Source organism: Balearica regulorum, chromosome Z (assembly GCF_011004875.1).
Source record: "Balearica regulorum gibbericeps isolate bBalReg1 chromosome Z, bBalReg1.pri, whole genome shotgun sequence".
NCBI classification, from domain to species: Eukaryota; Metazoa; Chordata; class Aves; order Gruiformes; family Gruidae; genus Balearica; species Balearica regulorum.
In genome coordinates, this window is record NC_046220.1 from 69,868,327 (window position 1) to 69,889,927 (window position 21,601).

The 21,601-nt window shown below is 37.7% G+C and overlaps 1 protein-coding gene across 1 annotated transcript in view; it reads left to right on the plus strand.

The window, feature by feature from the left end:
- The window catches only part of HCN1 (hyperpolarization activated cyclic nucleotide gated potassium channel 1), a 207,954-nt gene that overhangs the window by 99,110 nt on the left and 87,243 nt on the right, over positions 1-21,601 (plus strand). Inside the window, exon 3 of the mRNA XM_075741307.1 lies at positions 12,605-12,766. Coding sequence (XP_075597422.1) covers positions 12,605-12,766 — 162 coding nt within the window. The remainder of the gene's footprint in view (positions 1-12,604; positions 12,767-21,601) is intronic.

Here is a 21,601-nt window from a genome sequence, read left to right on the forward strand (position 1 = left end):
AAATGTGTTATATATAGAAGGCAGAAAAGGAGAATGTTGGGAGGTTAGAGCTGTACAAAATAAGGGCTAGACAGAAACAGAGGGATGGAAAAAGAAAGCAGGAGATTGCAGCCTGTATTCTAGAGGAAGGCACTCAAACAGCAACGAGAAAAGTCTCCATCTTTTAACAGCAATGTAAAAGGAATGGAAGATAAAACCACTATTCAATATCCCAAAGGAAAAGCCCCAAAGTTTTCCTTCTGTTCAAGGAAGAATTTAAAAAAGCAAGGGTACATGGGATAATTCAAAGAAGAAGAACATGTTTGCTGCAAGTTCTTAGCCTCACGTTTTGCTTCTCTATGTGTCCTCTTCATTGGCTGCCAGTCCTTTGGCTGTCATATATGATTATGTTGTTGCTCAGCAGCCACTTTGATTCTAACTGGACCGTAGTGCCAGCTTCAGTGTCAGCAGACAGAAAAAGCTGAAACAGGAGACTGGAAAAAGGCTGCGGGGGGGCTAGCGTATATGAAACCCACTCAGAAGCCAACAAGTGCATGCGGTCTGTTCATAAGAAAATGTGAAACGAGAGAGGCTTTTGCTTTGCACTGTTGACAAACGTGAGTATTGCTCAGTGTTACGCAGTATTGCAACGCAGCATTGAACCTGTAGTCTGTGATGTTATCAAGGAAGAGGTAATGCAAGCGCCAGCGTGCACTGACTGCCGTGCTGTGAGAGTGCTTTCATTGCTGGTGTGCTTGTAACGGATAGGGTCTGGAGGTGGGAGTCAGACAGTGAAAGTGCACATGAAGTGCTCCTGAGAACAGGCAAAATTCTGTCACTTTTGCTTTTGTAAATAATAAGCTGTAAGAAAGCAACCTAAATTACTGAGCCTCAGCAATGTAGTCTGAGCGTAGGATATTGCAAAAAAACTCACTGCTGGTTGCTAAACCTGTAAGTAAGGTCCTTTGCAGAACACAGGATGTATTAGCTCTGTGGAGCAACATGCAGTTGATTTTTCTGAGATACATTTGCATCTATAGGAAAAGGCTACAGACAATCCCGGAGACAGATCCCTAGCAGTAAATCAGTGATTTATAGCTGAAGGGCAATTTGAAAACAAGACATGTTCATCAGATCATCTAGAAAACAGTAGAAAGCTACTGCTAAGACAGCCAAGAAAGTAAAGGCAGGTCGACAAGTACAGATCTCTATCCGGAAGGACTGGGCCATCACATTGCCCCCTCAGCAGGAATAAACCCGAAGCAGTGATTGCTAAGCTGGGGACAACCTTCCCAGGAGAGCTGGTGTGCCGTGGCCCAGCAGAGGCTGGTTCGGTGGGCAGCTCGCTGTGCAAATGGGCCGGGACAGGGAGCGTGCAGGAGCACCTCTGCACACAGTGGTTGAGCAGTGTGGAAAGCACTGACAAAATTAGTGCATGGGAGAGTGTGAGGCAAGAGGAAGGGTGTCGTGTTGGCTGGCCAGGGGCTTGGTGCACATGCTACGCTTCTCTTACCAGCATGCTTGTAAAAGTGGAAGAACAATACAAAAGAAAGCCAAAAAATAGGGGGTGAGGGTGTAGGAATGTTAATTTAGAGTAAAAAGAAATTACGTGGCATTGTTATTTTTCAGTGGAGCTTTCTGACTCTGACCAGACTTACCACATCTTTGTGTAGTCTATGATTTGCTGTTGATGAGTTTTAGTAAATAATTATTGCACTTGTAGTATGTTTCAAAATCATAGACTGACTTGTGTCATTTATAAAGTAATCAGTCTTGTTCCATTATTGATATGGTGAACTACAGCTAGGCATTGCGTTTAAGAGGCACTAGTTATTAAAAAAAATAAATTACTATATGTAAACTCTTCTTGGAGAGATTATGTAATAGTAAGCACTGTGAGAGGTATCATGGTTTTACACATTAGGCTTGCTGTGCACTAAGAGCTTTCTTTCTCAAAATACCTTCATGTGGTAAAATAACCATGTTAAAATATAATTAATTATTTAGTTAATATTAATTTATTTGCTCAAAAAAATAATGGGAAAAAATCAGTCCAGGCACAGTGTCCCCTCAGCAGCTCTTCACCATTATGACGGATAGCATTAAAACACAAAGTCTAAGTTGATTGTGTATTGGATACTGAAAAATGTTACCCATCAAAAAAAGCAAGTATTATTTTAAATAATGTCTTGGAAACAGGCAAATATAAAAGAACCCAAATGGGACCATAAAAGAACACTTCTTACTGTAGTTCCTCTTTTCTGATATTACTTGTACGTCTGTTTTGTCTTTTTTTTTTCAATCTCTCACTTTTTCATAGACTATCCTGAGAGATCTGTAGAGACTTTTGAGTATTCAGAACTGTATGCAAATTATGTTTGTGGGTATGCAAGCATACACTCACTTTTCATAATAATGATAGTCGTGTATTTACCAAATGTTGGACACAGTTACAAAAATACAATAATTTAGCATCTGAAATTTCTGCTCAAGGTAGTTTTATGTACTAACCCAAGTAAACATAATGTTTTACAAGAGAGGGTATTGTATGCAAATCTCCAAAGTAATTTCTTTAAACTGGTAATATTTTTCTGACTACATGAAGTTTTTATCAGACAAATGAATTATTAATTTCTGCTGGCAATATTTGAGGCAAATTATTAAGACTACGATTCTGGTATGTTCTTTCTACCTGCCCAGGCATCAGTTCTTTCTTGGTATTTAACTGTTAAAACCTCAAAAGAGGTCTTCTATGTGGTTTTGACTGTAGACTTCATTTGCACATACTAGAAAAAACTTTTTATAATGAAGTTCAATTACCCATATAATTTAAAAAATTATTATTGTGAAGCATTAACCTCAAATCATTGATATGTAATTAGCATAATAAATCATTCACATATATATTTTAAGATGCTATTTCTTTGATTTTTATGTGTGTGTGTGATTATGATAAATGAGTGACTTCATCATATTTGCTGTTACCAAGATTTTCAAAGGAATAAATGGATTTTTCTGTGTTTTGGGCTTTACGCATCCAGCTGATGAAGAGTTCTGACTTTTACACAGTATTGTGCACTAATCATCTGCCTTGACTTGTACTGACAGTCTTGTTTTTTTATAAGGATTGGCCTATGACCACTTCTTTTAGATTGTATAAAAATAAAATATTAGATTCTAATACAGCATGGAGTTTTACTTATTTTACTCATAGCTTATATTTAATCTTAACGAGTCTCATGCTTTTCCCTCAGCTGGCAGCTAAGCCCCACACAGCTGCTGGCTCACCCCCCACAGCGGGATGGGGGAGGGAATCAGAAGGGTAAAAGTGAGAAAATTCATGGGTTGAGATAGAGACAGTTTAACAGGTAAAGCAAAAGCTGAACCCACAAGCAAAGCAAGACAAGGAATTCATTCACCACTTCCCGTGAGCAGGCAGGTGTTCAGCCATCTCCAGGAAAGCAGGGCTCCATCACGCCTAAGACTTGGGAAGACAAACGCCATCACACTGAACATCCCTTTTTCCTTCTTCTTCCCTCAGCTTTATATGCTGAGCATGATGCCATATGCTATGGAATATCCCTTTGGTCAGTTGGGGTCAGCTGTCCCAGCTGTGTCCCCTCCCAACTCCTTGTGCACCCCCAGCCCACTCGCTGGTGGGGTGGTGTGAGGAGCAGAAAAGGCCTTGGCTCTGTGTAAGCACTGCTCAGCAGTAACAAAACCATCCCTGTGTTATCAACACTGTTTCCAGCACAAATCCAAAGCACAGCCCCATACCAGCTACTATGAAGAAAATTAACACTATCCCAGCCAAAACCAGCACAACTCCTCAAATATATAAAATTAAAATGTAACAATTGTGTCTCATAAAACAACATTTTTTTGATTTTTAAAATGAAGGTATCACATGTTATTAAAAGAAAGCATTGTGAATTAATTTGTTCTCAGAACTTTTATTCCACAGGAAGTTTAACATAATGACTTTCATTTTCAGTTCCTTGCCTGTTATTTCCATGTTTGGAAGATTAACCTCAACAGCTTCAGTAAGACACCATCTTAAATTCCCCAGGAGAAATATTCCTCATAATTTCAGTTGTTTGCTATTAGATCATTATGTTGCTGTATTATAATTAGGACAATTAGTTTGAAGCTCAGATATGTGGCAGTGTGACTTTGGGGGTAGGCTTCATGTAAAAAGAACTGGTGATTTAATAATGTTAATGAACTATCCCCTTAAATCTCAAACTGATTCTTTTGGGGATTTAGGATGATGTAAGAGAAAACTTTCATTTCCTTTTATTCACACTTTCATTTGCTTCCCAAGCCTGGTTTTGACTGAGACAAGAGAAGCTCCTTAAAGGATTTGCAGCCTGTCATACAAATCTAGTGAAAAGAAAAAACACCCAGAGAATTGTTTTACAGAAACAATAGTTCTAGATACAATTTTTGTAAACATGCAAACTTTCCAGTTTCTGCGTACATCCAATCTCCTAGTGCTTCTCCTACTATGAGAAAGTATCTGATTTCATTTCATATTCACATAGTTTGGAAGTTAAAAAATGACTACCTTGAAAAAAAATATATAATGAATTTTAGAAACATGCTTAGGTTGAAAGAGGTTGGTTACATGTGTTCTGTTTGTACAATGTTGATTGTAAAAATACACTGTTCTGGGATATGCCATTATTTTGTATGTATTTATAAATACTTCCTGCAGAGTATCTGCTTTGTGTTTATTAATCTTTTTTTTAATTTCACCATTGGATCTGGGAGTCTGGAAGTCTGGATTTTATCCCACTGTTTTTGATGGCAGGTGCAATCTGGGCACTGCCCTGTTCTTCTTTTTTAAATACTTGTCTCAGAGGAAAAGACTGAGCGTGCCGGGGGGTAGAGTGTGACTGTCTCCAAAGTTATGCTTTAAAAATGGAAATCAAAAGGCTTCAGGATTTGTGAGACTTGAGTGATCAATAGTGTCATAAAATAATTTTAACAGCCACAGCACTTTTTGTAAAGACTTTGGTACTTCCTAAGGTTCTCCTTAAATTGTCTCAGCATTTTTGACATGTTTTATGGTAGATTTCTTCGTAAGTATATGTCTGGTATTTATTCTATTTCACATTCATAAGGATGAAAATTGCTTGTGTAAGTATATTAAAATTGGGGAACATAGACTTCAGAAGCTGATATTAATTCCTGAAAGCTAATATTAATTTCTAAAAATGCAGTCAGTATCTGACTTTCTGCCCTTATATTTGAAACATTGTAGGCAGTGATGTTTTCAAGGATTCACATTGCTTGCTCTGCTGCACACTTTTCAGTGCTGTGGGAGTCCCTGCCTTGGCCTTTCTATGGGTAGATGAGTGATGGTGAATAACTTACTTCTTTTCCCTTGTTGCCGCAAGAGTACATCTGCACATTAGTATGAGGAACAGTTCTTGCTCAGCTAGTAAGAAAAATCATAAATAATATTTCAGGCCATTTAGAGACTTGCTGTATCTTCAGGCTGCCTTCTTTGTAAGATATAAATAATTATAAAAAAAAATAGATTAAATGTTCCTTTTAGCTCAGCCCCACTGACTGAAGTCTCCAGCTTGAGTTCAGTGATGCTGTCACTTGAGATGCTTGGCCCATCAAGAAGCTTGAGCTGAAGGTCAGGTTATACTGATCCTTGAAATAATGCTGAAAAATGGAAACGGAGCTATACTTCAAGCTGACAAAACTCAATCTCTGTGCTTACATTCAGTTCAAGTATTTTTTGCCACATGGTCACTCTCAGTTTGGTACTATGACTTAAGGAGAGGAGCTTCAGCTAAATTTTGTCACAGAGGCAGACTGTTAGTATTACATGTTTGTGTCTCTCTGACAGTTGTGAATTGGTTTCTGTTTGGTTTTACTTTGTTTACCTTTGAAGGTAAAAGCTTAGTCTAATAAGGTACTTTCTGTCATCAGTATAAGTGATGAATGAGACCTCCACCTTTGTAAAAACACAGTGAAAATTAGCACTGTATTTTTTATTTCAGGATCCTGAGGTTTGTCATTCTTGGTGTGTTTCCTTCATGAGAGAACTAAAGTGACTGCTCGTCTCTATTTAGATGTCAAGACAGGTCACACACATTAATCACAACAGGATAATAAAACCACACATTTTGGCAGTGAAGTCATGCCCTCTGTGTGAGAGGTAATATATTAGTATGGCACTGGCCAATTTACAGTATAAAATATATATTGCAGAATTTATATAAAGTAAATAAATTTTGCTTCCTGGTTATATGTGACCTTTCCAAGGCTTGCCTAAATCTTCATACTTTCCTGTTTAACCTGGATGTAGCACACTGTCACATTTATATGCTGTTGTGCTGTTCTTTTTGCCCCACAGAAGCTGGCTTCCATTTGTACATGCCTTGATTTGGAATGAATGAGACTTCTATTATAAAACCTAATGTCAGACTGACTCCATCTAGAAAATAAAAATTTTTAAAGGTCACATAAAATAGGCCATTCTCAGCTCTTTTTTCCAGAAATATTTGATTAAAAATAGTTTGTTCTGTTTATTAAATCACTGGTGTTTTCCCTTCAGGGCCAACAAAAGCAGAAGCAGATCTTTGTGTTTGTCATCAGCTTAAGGTCACAAATACAACTATATTAAATAGTGCTATGTACCTTTTCTCACTACTGAATTATCAATGATTAATTATTTATCATAAAATTAAACACACATGTCAGGAGTCAGTTGAGTGTAAAATGTTACCCTGAGGGCATAGCCAGCCATTTCAATCAATGTGCATTTACATATACTGGTGTAGATGTATTTCCAGTGTAAACTGTAGTAACTTGCAACTCCCGAAGAGTTTGGCTTTGATAGGAGTTGGATCAGGCCCACATTATCTCAAGTGATACTTAAGTGTCTTTTAAAATAGATTTGTAGAATATGAAATGGCTAAACAAAAAGCCATGATTGCCTTTCATTGTTTAAAGTAGATTGAGAGACAGATGCTCAAAAAGAGGCATTGTGCTCTCCCCCCCTTTTATATTATTTTATTTCCTGGGGAGCATTGTTACAACTACTGTCTTAAAAATGAACATTTAGCTTGGATAGGAAAAGTTTTATCCTACAGTTTATAATCTCTGCCTAGTTAGTGCTCTGAGGGATAAACGTGATAATTCTGGACTGACCCAGGGACCGAACCAAAAAACCTTTGTCGTTTTTATAACTGTTGTTTTGCCCTGCAGTCTAGTGTGAAGTTCCAGTGTTGTCCTTGGCACGGCTTTCAGCGTGCTTTCCAGAGCCTCCATGCATGTGTGCAGCTCTTTCTGTCTCCCCACTGTGGCTACTTAATATTCCAGACTCCACACAGCTCGCTTAGTACGAGTGTCATTTCATATTGCCCAAGGCATGATGCAAATCCTAATCTGAAGATTAAACCCAAGCCAGCTTTGTGATACTGAGCACCTTTAGTACTTCTGAGGGGAGGAAGAGTAGAGGTGTCTGGATGAACAGAGTGATGTGAGATTTGAATACATTTTCTAGGATGTCCTAAGACTTAGTTTTTCTTGGGTTTTTTGTTTGTTTGTTTGTTTTTTTAAATCAGAATTAAATTCTGATAATTTATATAAATCAATTTTTATATAAACTCAACGTAAAAGTCAAACTGAACTAAAAATCCCGACTGAGCAAATAGTAAGGCAGAAGGCAGAAGAGGTAACCTATACATTCCATGACAGCAGTTCAACAGATTTTGTGTTCATTTAGTTAAACTATATGTGCACTATTAACATAATATGACAGCCCTCAAATACTATTAAGCAAATGGGTTGGTAAGACTGGAACAGATTTTCTTTCTCAGGCTCAGAAATCAGAGTGAGCAGGACCAATTTAAAGTATACACTTTAAAATTATAAATGTGAGGAAGGAATAGTCTGCTTCCTGCTTCACATGTGGGAATAAAAAGAGTCATTAATAAAGTGTGAGTAAAAACTGAGATAAAACATGTGAACTCTGACTTCTTCAGCAATTTCTTATTCTCTGTGAGCAATATTTTGCCAAAATATTAGAAACTGTTAATCTGTGGTTACATTTCAGCCATTGTCAGAGGCATTGTCAGCTCTTCAGGCAAAGATATAAGGTTTCCAGAGTATTGAGAAAAGGTTATGAAAATAATATAGGAAGAAATTATGAATTCTCAGAAGTGAGTTCATAAACTGAATCTGTTATTAAACATGATTTTGAAGTATATGAAAACAACTATGAAAAATGTCAGTATTATAGCTAACCCTGCCCAACAAACATGATAATAATAGAAAGTATAATGTGTAATTGAAAAGAAACTGAGTAGTAGGCAAAAAGGAGAGATATCTATTAAATCTTTCCTATTACATGAAGTAAAATGTGGAAAGAGTTATTTCTCAAGGGAATTTTAATGTTTTCTCAGTTGCAGTAATCGTGTCACTCTAGTATTTTTTTGAAATGTTTTGTCCAAAATTTGCGCCTCTTGCTGGTTAAGGTCAATATTCAGATATGAAATTAGGAGTCTAAATAAAGTGGCCAAATTTTCAAATGTGTTTTACAGCTGCAATTCCTGCTTATTTGCATGGCATTTGTGGATGGTAAGTGCTTAATGATCACCAGGTTATTTATATTTAACTACCTGAGTAACGGTTTAAGAGCCTAACCTTAGCTGTGTGCAAGTGTTTGAATTATTTCTGTTATGAATATTATCTTAATAAGACATCCATTCAAACAGAGAGATCTGATCACACATCTGTACGGCAAAATCAAGGTAAATTGATTTGTGTTCTTCCTGTGTTTCTTCATGTCCCACTGGAGGACCAGCTGACAGGCAAGCCATCTGCTGAAATGAGCGGTATTAGCTTTCTGTCCTCCAGTTCCTCTCTTAACAAACTACACTTCACACATCTCCTAGGATTTTTAATACGGTTGAGTTCGTTAATACAGGAACTGTACTTTGTGATTACAAAAAGAAAGTGCTGTAAAAATATGACTTCTCTTACTGTTCTTGTTACAATGTATCACAATCAGTTCTTGAATGGAAGAACATAAGATATTAAAGATGCAATATATGACTTCAGTCCACAGGGTAGTTTGGCTATTAGTTTTAAAAAAACACCCCCGCCCCCCAAATGTAAATATGTCAATACAGTACCATGAGCAAATATTATTGTTCACTTACAATGTATGCTTTGGGTATTTAAATTTTTTTTTTCCAACCAAGCACACAATTCCATGCTAAGTTCCTCTTAGGAGAAAAAGACTCAGCTTTTATTTACTGGAGAGAGAATGTGCAGAGATGTTGGAAGGATTTTACAATATTTGCTTAACATTTTTCTTATTATTTTCTTTAATACAGAGTTATCACAGCTACAAAAATATTAGACTGTATAAGCAAAAGATGAGCAATAAAAGTATGATATGGTTAAAATGCTGATACACTGGTACCATATTAAGCAATCCAGATAATATCTAGAATATGTTCATGCATTTTTAATCCTACTGACCCTGAATGCTAAGGTGCACAGGAGCTATTTCTGGAGTGAAAGGTTTCAGAAATGATGGAAGGTTGCAGTGCTGTATACTGACTGTTGCAGTCATTTCCTTTGCTGGATTTGGTTTCACATAAAATTTTCAACATGTTATTGTTCTTGCAGTACATGGCCATTTCTGCAGAGGCACACTGTTAATGAAGAGGCTTTGAAGAAAAAAAATAATTATGCTGTCGTACCAGTGTGACAAGCTACAATAGTCCTTGCAGAGCCCAAACCCATGGCAGACCTCTGGCGCAGCAAGGCCCTTTAATTTGAAGTCACTGCTCCAGCTGTTTGCTTTGAATTTTAGTCTCCCTTTCTAATATCTCTTTCTGTGTCCTGGCTCTCCTGGCTTGTTTGAGAAGCCTTACGGAGCCATTGCACAGTCTCATGGTGTAGGCAGGGAGCAATACATCCATAAGAGCTAGGCAAGATTGCAGAAATGCTGAAATAAATACCTTGGCAAATCTATCCACCTGCCTTTTTTTTTTTTTTTTTTTTTTTTAGTGCACATTACCCAATTCTAAAATTTGAAATGAAAATGTACCAGCACAAAATGCTCTAAAATCTTGTAAATTCTATATCAAGATATGAGCTTTGCAGACCATCTCCATAATTTGAATTAATGCCCCAAAATAGTCTCCATCCAAGTGAAAGAGCTGTAGATCCTGTGATCATAGCATGCAGCTATGATCACAGGATACATGCACAGTCTGTCATCGTGCCTAAGCCCATAGTTGCAAAGGCAGGATAAGGATTCAGGAGCCTTGGGTATATGCAAGTGCTGTTTTTTGGACTCTGGTGAGTTTTGGAGAACCAGATCTTCCCCTGTTTATCACATACACCTAAGTGCATGTTTTCAGAAAAGTTCTCTTTCTAAGTATAGAAATGAAGATGTTTGTGCTCACTTTGGCTCTGATTGTCATATTTGTGACCCATTTTTTAAAAAAAACACTCAGTATCCAATACAGTGAATTATTCTGAAAAGCTTGTCTCATAGTAAAACCTGATAGGAAGCTTGAGGCTATATGAAAACAGTGTGGGAACTTTGATTTTTGTCCAGCCATAGTGTAAAGGTGTGATAACTTGCTTTTCTGGAGCAATAGAAAATTCTTGGGAAAGTTGTGAGCTCTGTGTAAAATATATATTGTTTCTGTTTGATCTTCAGCACTTTTTCAGACAAATATTCTAGGGGTAATCCTGCTTTCTCTGACAAACTTTCAGCAACTTTTCATGTGATCAGGAATTCATCTACACTTTGCAGTTGTTTTATAATAACCATGAGGATAAAGTGTAATCTGAATGAGTGTTAATGTTCCAAAACAGTAGTAACCCTTGCTATTTTTTCCAGGTCTTTAAAATAAAATCATTTCAGTTCACACATCTACTCTCTTGGTACACATCATGCTACTGAAACTGCAGCTATTGAAATAGCTGTAATGTAAACACATTTTTAACAAGACAAATGTGTAATGAGGACACTTTCCTGTTTATTTCCATTTACAGTATCTCCTAAATATCAGTGTCATCTCCTCAATTTTGACAGAAGCTAGATGGTATTTGGATAAGACATGACATTTTGAATAATGTTACAAGCATCTGTTTTCAATGTCTATCAAACTGGGACTTGGAGTATACTCTCTTAAGATGCCCTAGATTGAAAAAAATGTTTTGCACATAAAGCTAATGTCTGAGGTATTTTTCTAATATGCAGGCTTTGTCTTTTGGAACTCAAAACATACACATCATTTTCAAACAAGGACAAACTCCCACTAACAGAAAGTTATGTTGAAAGACACCATAACACACTCTCTGTATTTGCACTTGCACTCTTTTACAGTGTGGGTACTTAGCAGTGTGGGTACTGCTTTTAGTTTAGATATGTAAAAGTTAGGATACTAACATTCTCTCTTTCATGTGTGAACTATTTTATTCACAAATGCAAAATGTCATGTGCCAATATGCCTGTATACCTCTAGCAATCTCATGTTTTCAGCACTAAAGCCTCTGATTTCTATGTCTACATGTACAATTAAATAATATTTACTACTTGAATCCATGAAATACCAACTAGACATTCTTTCTCTTCTAAATGGAACTCCTGCATAGTGATAATTATGCATGTTAAAGTGTAACATATTTATCCTGAGTTGACTGAATTGTGCAGTAAGTAAGGAATATGCCTATATTTGTAGTTTGGAAGTGCTTTAAAACCAATATAGCAGAAAAGTGCTAAATACAGTGTTTTTCTCCATATTATTTGGCAGCTGACTGCTGCTGTTCATGCTCATCCTGTCCAACAAATTTGCCCATGACAAACCTTAAAATATGTTGCTTTTAAAAGTATATTTGTGATTTGCTGTAAGACACTTCAGATGCAAACATTTTTTTTTGTCTAAGAATGGAGGAATATATTGAAATCCAAAAGTTTATATTACTTTTATGTAAACTTAGCTACTACAGACATAACAGCCATAGGATTCTTAGTATTTTAAGAAAACTGCTAATGATAAGAGCGATGAAGTACCTTTTTGTCATTTTACTTGGTGAACTGGTATGTGCAAATTGGATTAATAGTATAGAAATAGAAGTCCAAAAATATTTAAAATTACTTATTTAGTTCCTTCAGTCAGATTTTGGTGCTTTTAAGAAGGTAAGAAATGTGAAGGTGAATCTTTTCTGAGCGGGTTATTGATTTTGTGTCTCCCACAACTTTGCGAGTATTTAGACACCAAGTTCACAGACAAGTAATGGTCACACTAGCTTTACCAAGCTTTTTTAATTTGTGAGACTTGCTTGAATTAAAAGGAGTTGTAGACTTTAGGAAGACACTTTAGCTGGTGATTTCTTATCCAAAATATGCCTTTTTCAGCAGCTTATATAATGCTGGCATGCAGCCAAGGGTCAGGTGTGTCAGCACAGCTCTCTGCCTAAATTAGTGTGCCCAAATTAATGGTCCTTGCTGAGAAATCTCAGGGTTTTTAGAAGTTCAGGATGACCTTTGCTGTCAACATGCCCAATAAAAAGTAAATGATTTGCATTTCTGATTTGTATCACATACATCACCTGTAATTTTTGCCCACAGATTTTCCACATGACGTACGATCTGGCCAGCGCTGTGGTGAGAATCTTTAATCTCATTGGAATGATGCTGCTGCTGTGCCACTGGGATGGTTGTCTGCAGTTTTTAGTACCATTACTCCAGGATTTCCCACCAGATTGCTGGGTGTCCCTAAACGGTATGGTTGTAAGTATTGTTCATTTTTCATTGTGCTTTCTAAACATTATTTTTCTAAACAGTTAGCTTCAGACTTAAATGTAAAAATACATGCCTAGTAATACACTGCCCTGCAACTTATTCAAGGTTACTTTTGGGTTTTGTTGGCTGTCTTGCTAATGAGCTAAAGTTTGTTTTGTAGCCCTCGTCACCAGTAAAATTATATTGGCTCACTGTCAGTAAATGAGCGAGAAAATACTTTCAGTTCTAAGGTGATTTTAATTTATTAGCCCTCATTCCCTCAAGAAAGCCACCAAAAGAAATTTGGAAACACTCAGTTCACCAGTGCTTTCAATTTAGGCTGTAGTTTCAGAATGCTGCTGAAGGTGTATTATTGATGTTTGTTTCATCTAATCTTGTCCTCAGTTTGTTTCGTAAATAACTTCTGGGTCATCTCATGATCCCGTTACTAAGCTATTCTCAACGTAAGGGTAGACACGAGCATTTTCTAAGTAAAATAAGAGAAATAGATTTACTTCTATGATACTTTTGTGTGTGTAAACAGACTGTTCAAGGAAGGAATGTGGCTGTGCCTTATTTGTAAGGAAAAGTAATGATGTTTGCTTGCTTGACATGTACCTTGAAGATCAGTAACTGTGAAGAATTAAGTAGTTTTTATCAAGTCAGATAATGAAGTAATACCTAGAACATTTTCATAGGAAATACACTGAAAAGATTGTTGAAATGTGCCTATACCAAAAAGAAAAAGCCCCAAGCAACTCTCTCATTTGCCATCTGAAAACATGTGTCTCTCCATTTTTTACAATTTTAGAATCCATAAAACAGTGCCTTTACTGTAGATGGGCCTCTTGCTCAGTCCCACATATTTCTATTGTAGAAACATAACAGTATTTGTTCCTTTAGGAATGTGATACACATTACTGTGGGAGCTCGTTGACTAAGATTGTCAGTCATACAGACAAGTATTTGCAGTCATCAAGCAACATCTTTAATGATAAGCAGCATGTTTGCTGACACCTCATTGTGCAGCTTTCCTAAAAAAAAATAGTGACATATCTTCAGAAATGGAATCGCTACAATAAAAGTAGGTCACCGTGATGCTGACTGGTACGTCTTTGTATTCTGCTGCATTCTGGGTTCTGCTTTGTAACGTCTTCCATTTGCATTTATAAAGGGTACATTTTCTACCAGCTTGTTAAAGGTTTGGATGAAAACTATGCTAACGAGTGAAAGAAAGCTTTGGATTACACTTAATTGAAGTATTTAACTTTTAAAGAACACTGAACTGTTAAATTCTCTCTCTTCCATAAGAAGAGCTACATTTAATCTGAGAAGGCTGTGCACACACATGCTCAGGGAGACCCTTCTTTCTGCCTGACCACACTCAGGTTTTTCTATGGAAACAATACTCTTTTCTTACTGGCCACATATTCTTGACAAGATCCTTTTTGAAAGTTGCATGGTTTGTTGGTTTTTTTTTTTTCCCCTGTCAACTGAATCTGTTGCTGCTAATTAACATTGTGGGGAGATCTAAAAATTGAGCAAGATTATGCTTACTGCATAGGCAATCTTTTAGTCTTATGGCAAGGGAAAGAGTCGTGGACTGCCAGCCTGGAACCAGGAGCATATCTAAGGCCACTGTTGGGGGAAACAACTAGACCTTTCTTCTGACCCCATCATGATGTTATGGGACATTTCCTGATTGCTTTCCAGGCTCTGGAAGTCAATTCTTTAGCACTGAATACAGACAGAGAAGCCATCATGGAATATCAGTCCTCTGAAATCATAGAATTATAGAATCACAAAATCATAGATTGGTTTGGGCTGGAAGGGACCTCAAAGATCATCTAGTTCCAACCCCCCTGCTACGGGCAGGGACACCCTCCACTAGACTAGATTGCCCAAAGCCTCATCCAACCTGGCCTTGAACACTTCCAGGGATGGGGCATCCACAACCTCTCTGGGCAACCTGTTCCAGTGCCTCACCACTCTAACAGTGAAGAATTTCTTTCTAACATCTAATCTAAATCGACCCTCCTTCAGCTTAAACCCATTACCCCTTGTCCTGTCACTACACTCCCTGATAAACAGTCTCTCACCATTCCTGTAGGCCCCTTCAGGTACTGGAAAGCTGCAATTGGATCTTCCTGGAGCCTTCTCTTCTCCAGGCTGAACAATCCCAACTGTCTCAGCCTGTCCACATAGGAGGGGTGCTCCAGCCTTCTGATCATCTTTGTGGCCCTCCTCTGGACTCGCTCCAACAGCTCCATGTCTTTCTTGTATGGGGGAACCCAGAGCTGGACGCAGTACTCCAGGTGGGGTCTCACAAGAGCAGAGTAGAGGGGCGGGATCACCTCCCTCAACCTGCTGGTCACGCGTCTTTTGATGCAGCCCAGGACACGGTTGGCTTTCTGGGCTGCAAGCGCACACTTCCGGCTCATGTTGAGCTTCTCATCAATCAATACCCCCAAGTCCTCCTCCTCAGGGCTGCTCTCCATCCATTCCTCGCCCAGCCTATAGTCGTGCTTGGGATTGTGCCGACTCACGTGCAGGATGTTGCACTTGGCCTTGTTGAACTTCATGCAGTTTACACAGGCCCACCTCTGAAGGCTGTCAAGGTCCCTCTGGATGGCATCCCTTCCCTCCAGCGTGTCGACCACACCACACAGCTTGGTGTCATTGGCAAACTTGCTGAGGGTGCACTCGATCCCACTGTCTATGTCTCCGACAAAGATGTTAAACAGTGCTGGTCCCAGTACTGACCCGTGAGGAACGCCGCTCGTCACTGGTCTCCACTTGGACATTGAGCCGTTGACCACAAGTCTTTGAGTGCGACCATCCAGCCAATTCCTTATCCACCAAGTAGTCCATCCATCGAATCCATGTCTCTCCAATTTAGAGACAAGGATGTTGTGCGGGACCATGTCAAATGCCTTGCACAAGTGCAGATAGATGATGTCAATTGCCGCTGACAGAGGGAATAAAAGGATGATGATGTTGATCATGATTATATACTTATTTATAATGGTTGGACTTGATGATCTAAAGGTCTTTTCCAACCTAAGCAATTCTATGATTATAAGATTTTCTGATGTATTCAGAGTCTCCAACTGCTGACTTTGGCATTTGTAAGAGCTTCAGGTTCCTGATACTGCAATAGCTATTGGAAGTGGGGTACCTTACTGTAGCATGTAAGAATTTAATCTACTCTGAATTTTAAAACTTTTGTTACTGAAATGACCGCACCTAATACTAGGGTTAGGACTCAAATGCTCTTGAGACAGAAAGTCAGGTAAGAATCTTATTATTTCTTTTGCACTTAAGTTCTTTATCTGTGAACTGGTAGTGATTGCCACAGCAACAGGCCAATACTGTCAGGAACAGGAGGTCTTTCCAGAGCCTCAGCTAATGCACCTTTCTGTCAAAGTATTCCCTTCCACTCTGATTTTAGTCAGAGGTTTTAGTAGATTAGGTGGTAAAGATAATTCTCCTTGCATCTGCATACATTTGGAGTTGTGATCGAATTTCTCAGTCAAATAATTCCAAAATACACCTGCTCTAAGAAAGGCAAAATTACCTTGAATTTCAATCTTTTTTTGAGTAGGGGAGGGTTTGTGTGAACATTTCCTGGGTTTCACACTGTTACTCCAATGTCAGTTCCTCCAAATGACTTTGTTGCAAGGGCTAACCTCAGGCTAATACACCAATTTTGTTTTGAAGTAAAATTTTAACACTTATTCATGGTGATCATTGGCTTGAAGACTTATTCAAGCTAATGTGTGCTCAGCCAGAAAAAGTTAGTTTTCCAATATGCAAGTCAGTTGCAAGCCACAGCATTTGCTGATAACCTGATGCTAAAGGAAGTAAGGATGCCGTGAGGGTGACATGCTGCCACCTCAGTTGACACAACCCAGCATAGTATTCCAGCCCATAGTTCCCTTCTGTCTTGCACATTAGTTGCTTCAGGCTGCAGAGTGCAAGAACTTCTTCAAAAAGCCTTCTCCTGAAAGCTTTTTCTTCTGTACGAGCCGATATGTGAAAGCATTCAAATTCCACAGGCATGCTCATGGTTTTACTTTATGAATACTGTTAAGAAAAAGAACATAGCTTAAAATTAATGTCACAAATGAATAGGATAATGAAACCAAGTTGCATTTTGCTTGCTGCCTCTCTGAATGCAAATAAAGCAAAACAAATTGGTTAGATTTTCATCTGTGAAAGGATGATAAAAATGTCATAGTACATTGTGAAATAGACTATAAAATGAAATGGAAAGCCTTTTCTGTAAAAAGCAATAAGATCACCACTGGTTAATAGTGCACCAACCTACAGCCTAAGTAGTTCAACAAAAAATGTTCATATCACATTGGGAAGTTATCTTCAATAATAATAATAATGAACCCATATTGTATCTGTACTCTCAGATAGGCCTTCTAGGCCAGTTCCTAACATTGACCTTCATTTTGCTATGAAATCAGAGCCAGAGCTGGCATCTTTCTTTAATTTTTCTAAATGTGATCCCACTTGCCCACTTTTGTATCTTTACTGCCATTTGATTGCACTGACTTTATTAATGCTGAGTTACTATTGACAGGGAGGATCTTGTGCTTTTCCAGAATATCAATGCACTTCTCCTTAAAAATAAGAAAACCAGTAAACACAACATAAAAGTAAGCAGCAGCTGTTTTTTTCTACTCATTTGAAGTCGTGTTCCATTACATTACAGACACAATAACAATCAATTACTTCTGTGAAGGTATATGGCTCTCTGACGCTGTTCATAGATTTTTTTAACCTTGGGATTGTGAGTTTCATTCCTAAAAGAGGTCTTTTCTGAAGAAGTTTCACTGACTTTCTTAATGATGCTGCCTAATTTCTCCTTGGCTCAGAAAGCCTATTATCTGCAGCTCCTTGTGTGATTTATCCTCAGCTTTCTGATAATCATTGCTTCAGACTAGTGTACTTGCATAATGACTCATAGACCAAACATCTTTATCATACTTCAGAGTTTGAGCCAACAGTTCTTTAGAAAATTAGGAGTAAAACTTGCAGATGAAACCAGGGGAGACACAAGAACAGAAAAGCACAGTGATCCTCTCCTGTAGTCAGTCTGTGCAAACTGAGGTTCTGCATTTTACATTTGGTTTCAGCTGCAGTGAATTATGAAAACACAGTGTGTAAGTCCCAGGTGATGAACAGTTGCAGTCAGGTCTTACATGGGACAGAGTTTCTAGGCAAGTGGAGATGAGAGAGGACATTTTTGCCACTGATGCTGTCTTGCCATCTAAGCATGACTGCCTACAATAAAGCATCCCTTGCAGTAAATGATTAGGTTTTGTTGGGTTGGAAGTTTGCTCTGGCTTTTCATATACCTATGGCAAAGACTCAAAGGCATGTTAGTCCTTGAAGTAACAGCATCTGAAGATCCCTAACCTATACTTTTCTGTCTATATTTGCAATAATTGCTGGTAGGGTTAGGAAAACATATGGTCCTTTAAGCAAGGTATTTCCCTGACATTTCCAGATTTTTCATGTATAATGTTCCCTTAGTGAGATAAAAATCTAGCAGACAAGTATAGAATTTAACTTGAAAGGTGAGTTTTTTAAAAGCCAAAAGGGATTGTGAAGCTTTTGGAAAGGGCTTGCTTTGCTGGCATTTCTCATGGCAGTCAGGCGACATTTGCTCAGCAAGAACCCTTCAGGTACTCTGGTTTCCTTGTTTTGTCATTTTCTTACTGTCCTTGCAGTTGGATTGATTGCAGCTCTGGAGGTTTTTAGGTTTTGGATTTGGTGAAGTGGGGTTTTGCATTATATTAATTCCCCTTTGTGTCACATCATTTCCTCAGGGGCAAAGAAAATCAGATGTTAGACTTCAGATCTTAATCTCTGACAGTATCAGCATTGCTAGGAGAAGAATTTAGGAATTCTGCTGTAGAATCTGAAATCCTTCTCATTACATAATGAATAACTTAAATGAATACTTGCCAGGGAAATTCAGAAATGCAGGAGATCATGAGGATTTATAATGCCTTAAGACCTATGCTAACATACATATAATATGCACAAAAAACTATTAGTAATAACACACAGAACTTTAATTCTCAACATTTCTTAGTGATTAATAACATTTTCAATTACACAGCATTTGTTTTTTCAGTAAGATCTCTGCATTATTCAGTGGATCTCAAGGAACGCGTTATAGTAATTTGATTCAGCATTGGGTTTTCTCCTTTTTGATAATGCATCAGCTTAGTATCTTCTTCCCTATAGTTGGCCATTAGGGCCGCTAACTCTCTCATGATATTTTTCTGCATTTGATCGTTATGTGATAATCATAATTTAGAGCTTTACAAATGTTTTTGAGCACCTTTTCATTATATGGCAAATATATTGTAGAGCCACCTTTAAATCATTAGATTCCTCTGACTTCATTTGTGGTGCTGAGCAATAGATGCTTATGTAAATCCAATCCCACAATCTTAGACTGGGTGCTTAGAAAATATGGAACATATGGGAATCATCTGATTGCTAAAGGCACTGAGGATCTCATGAGTTATACTACTACTCTAATGTATTTTATATCCATATATTTACATATGTCTATTTAGTTATAGCAAATGCTTCTAGGAACAGATAAATGATTGAAATTACCTATCAGAGATGGATTGTGATCAAAATAAGGGGAATTGCCCAACAGTCTATTTACAACCCAATTTGGAAATATGGCAGTACCAAAACCAACAATATGTAACTGACATTCTTAGGACTAAGGTACCCATATTTTGGAAATCTACAGCGAATAATAATATCCCTTCTAGTATGTGCAGCTATTCAGAATTCAGTTATTGTCCTCTCCTGCACACAGCAGTGACCTAGTCACTGAGGTCAGTCCATTTCCCCATGCATCAAGATGATGAAGTAATGACCTGTTTCAGTGTGTTGGGATCAAGTGTTAGTCTTAAAAATATATTAGCTCAGGAGAATATATTAGTTCATGTGATTTCACTATAAGAAACTGCAGAAGAAAATTTTGTAGAGGTAGAGTGCTAAATGACAAGGTATGTTTAATGCAGACTGAGGTCATGTGTTAATTGCAATACCAAAGTTTTATGCCAAGCTAGCAAGGACCAGAGAATGGGGTAGCTGAGGACACTGTTGATTTAGCTCAGTGTGTCATATCAGTGAAGAGGAAAACAAGTCAAGTTCTCATTTTTACAATAGTTGCTGAAGCTTTAGGAAGACCACATAAGTTTTGGCTTATGCTTTTTTCTGTGCTCTGACAGGTTAGCAGGTCATCCACTATTGCAGGGCCAGAAAGGAAAGTAATAATAACTTTTTCATCTTACCTGCTTGGCCTTGGTGTAATATTCTATATAGTTTTGCTGATGTCTCCTGTACTTTTGGACTGTGTATTTTTGACAGTAGGTTGCTGATGTGCTTACATTAAAAAAAAAAAAAAATTAGATTTCCTATGCCTTGTGTATATTGAAAATATTTCATTATTTTTATTTTTTCCATGTACTGATTTCTGCCAACAGGAAATTGATTCCAAATAGTAAGGAAGTTCCTGTGATCAAACCCAGCATCTGTACAGTATGCTTTGAAAGTTATGATGTCCATCACGGCTGCTATTTCTTGTCCCAAAAATTGTATTCATTTGTTCCATACTATTTTCTTACTGTTTCTTTTATGTTTTCCTGTTGAGATGGTATTATTTGTCTCTTTCAAGCCATGAAACACTGGTGCAGAGCAGTGTTTTTCTTCTTCTTTCTAAAAGTCTGAAATAGAGCAGAAACTGGTTTAGATTCCGTGAAAGTCAGGCCTCAGTGATTCCCTAGCCTAAAACAATGACACATGCATGCATCTTCATGACTCACTACTATTGATGTGTTCTTGTGTTATCATTTTGACCTCATCACGTTAATACTATGTGCTAATTGAGATGTGGAACCTTCAAAGTTGAAAAATAAAGGTGCAAAATCATTTACAGGGAGGTTTAAAACTTCCTAGAAGTTTAACATTAGTGAAAGTATTCATGTTATCCATTAATATTTGGAGTGCAACTGAGACAAAAGTGAAAACAGTCCTTCAAAGAAGGTATTCCCAGTTGTAATCCCACAACTCCACCAACTTTGGAAATTGTTTAGCATTATGAACTCAACTACTGTCATAAGCCCTGCTACCTTACTTTACTCCCACTAAAATACCTTAAACTCAATGCTGTAGTATTGCTATAATTACTTAATGCTGATGGTGATAGTTATTTCAGTAGATATTGGTGCTCAGTGCTACAGAGAAAGGATCTGAACAAGGACACCCGTGTTTGCAAGTGCTGATTGTAGCACTGTGTTACTGATGTGATAATAGGTGCTAAAGAGGATGACTTCTGTAATGAATTACTTGTCTGCCTTGTGTGCTGCGTCTTCTTTCAGATAGAAAGTTGGTCTTCCTTATATGGGGTAAGACTAATGAAACAATTAGTTAGAGAAAGCATGCAAAAACAAATTGATGTACCTAGTTGGTACTAACTTATTTCCACCCTTTTTCTTCGTTATTGTAAGAGCTAGTAGGAAGTTATCAAGATGTGGATGCAAGGAGGAACTTGCCCTCATGAAAATTTAATTTCCATGTTTCCCTCTCAAGAATAAACAGAACTCATAAATGCTTGTCCTGCAGTATATTGTGAAGGGATTTCTGGTAACTGTAAATTACAAAATACTTTATGTAAGCCTGAAACTTGAAAGAATACGAGAAACTGCACATAATACAGTTAAGTCTAATGTTGTGTTTGATAGACATTCTAGGGGAGAAAAAATAGGCATCATAAAGCATGCCTTAAGCCAC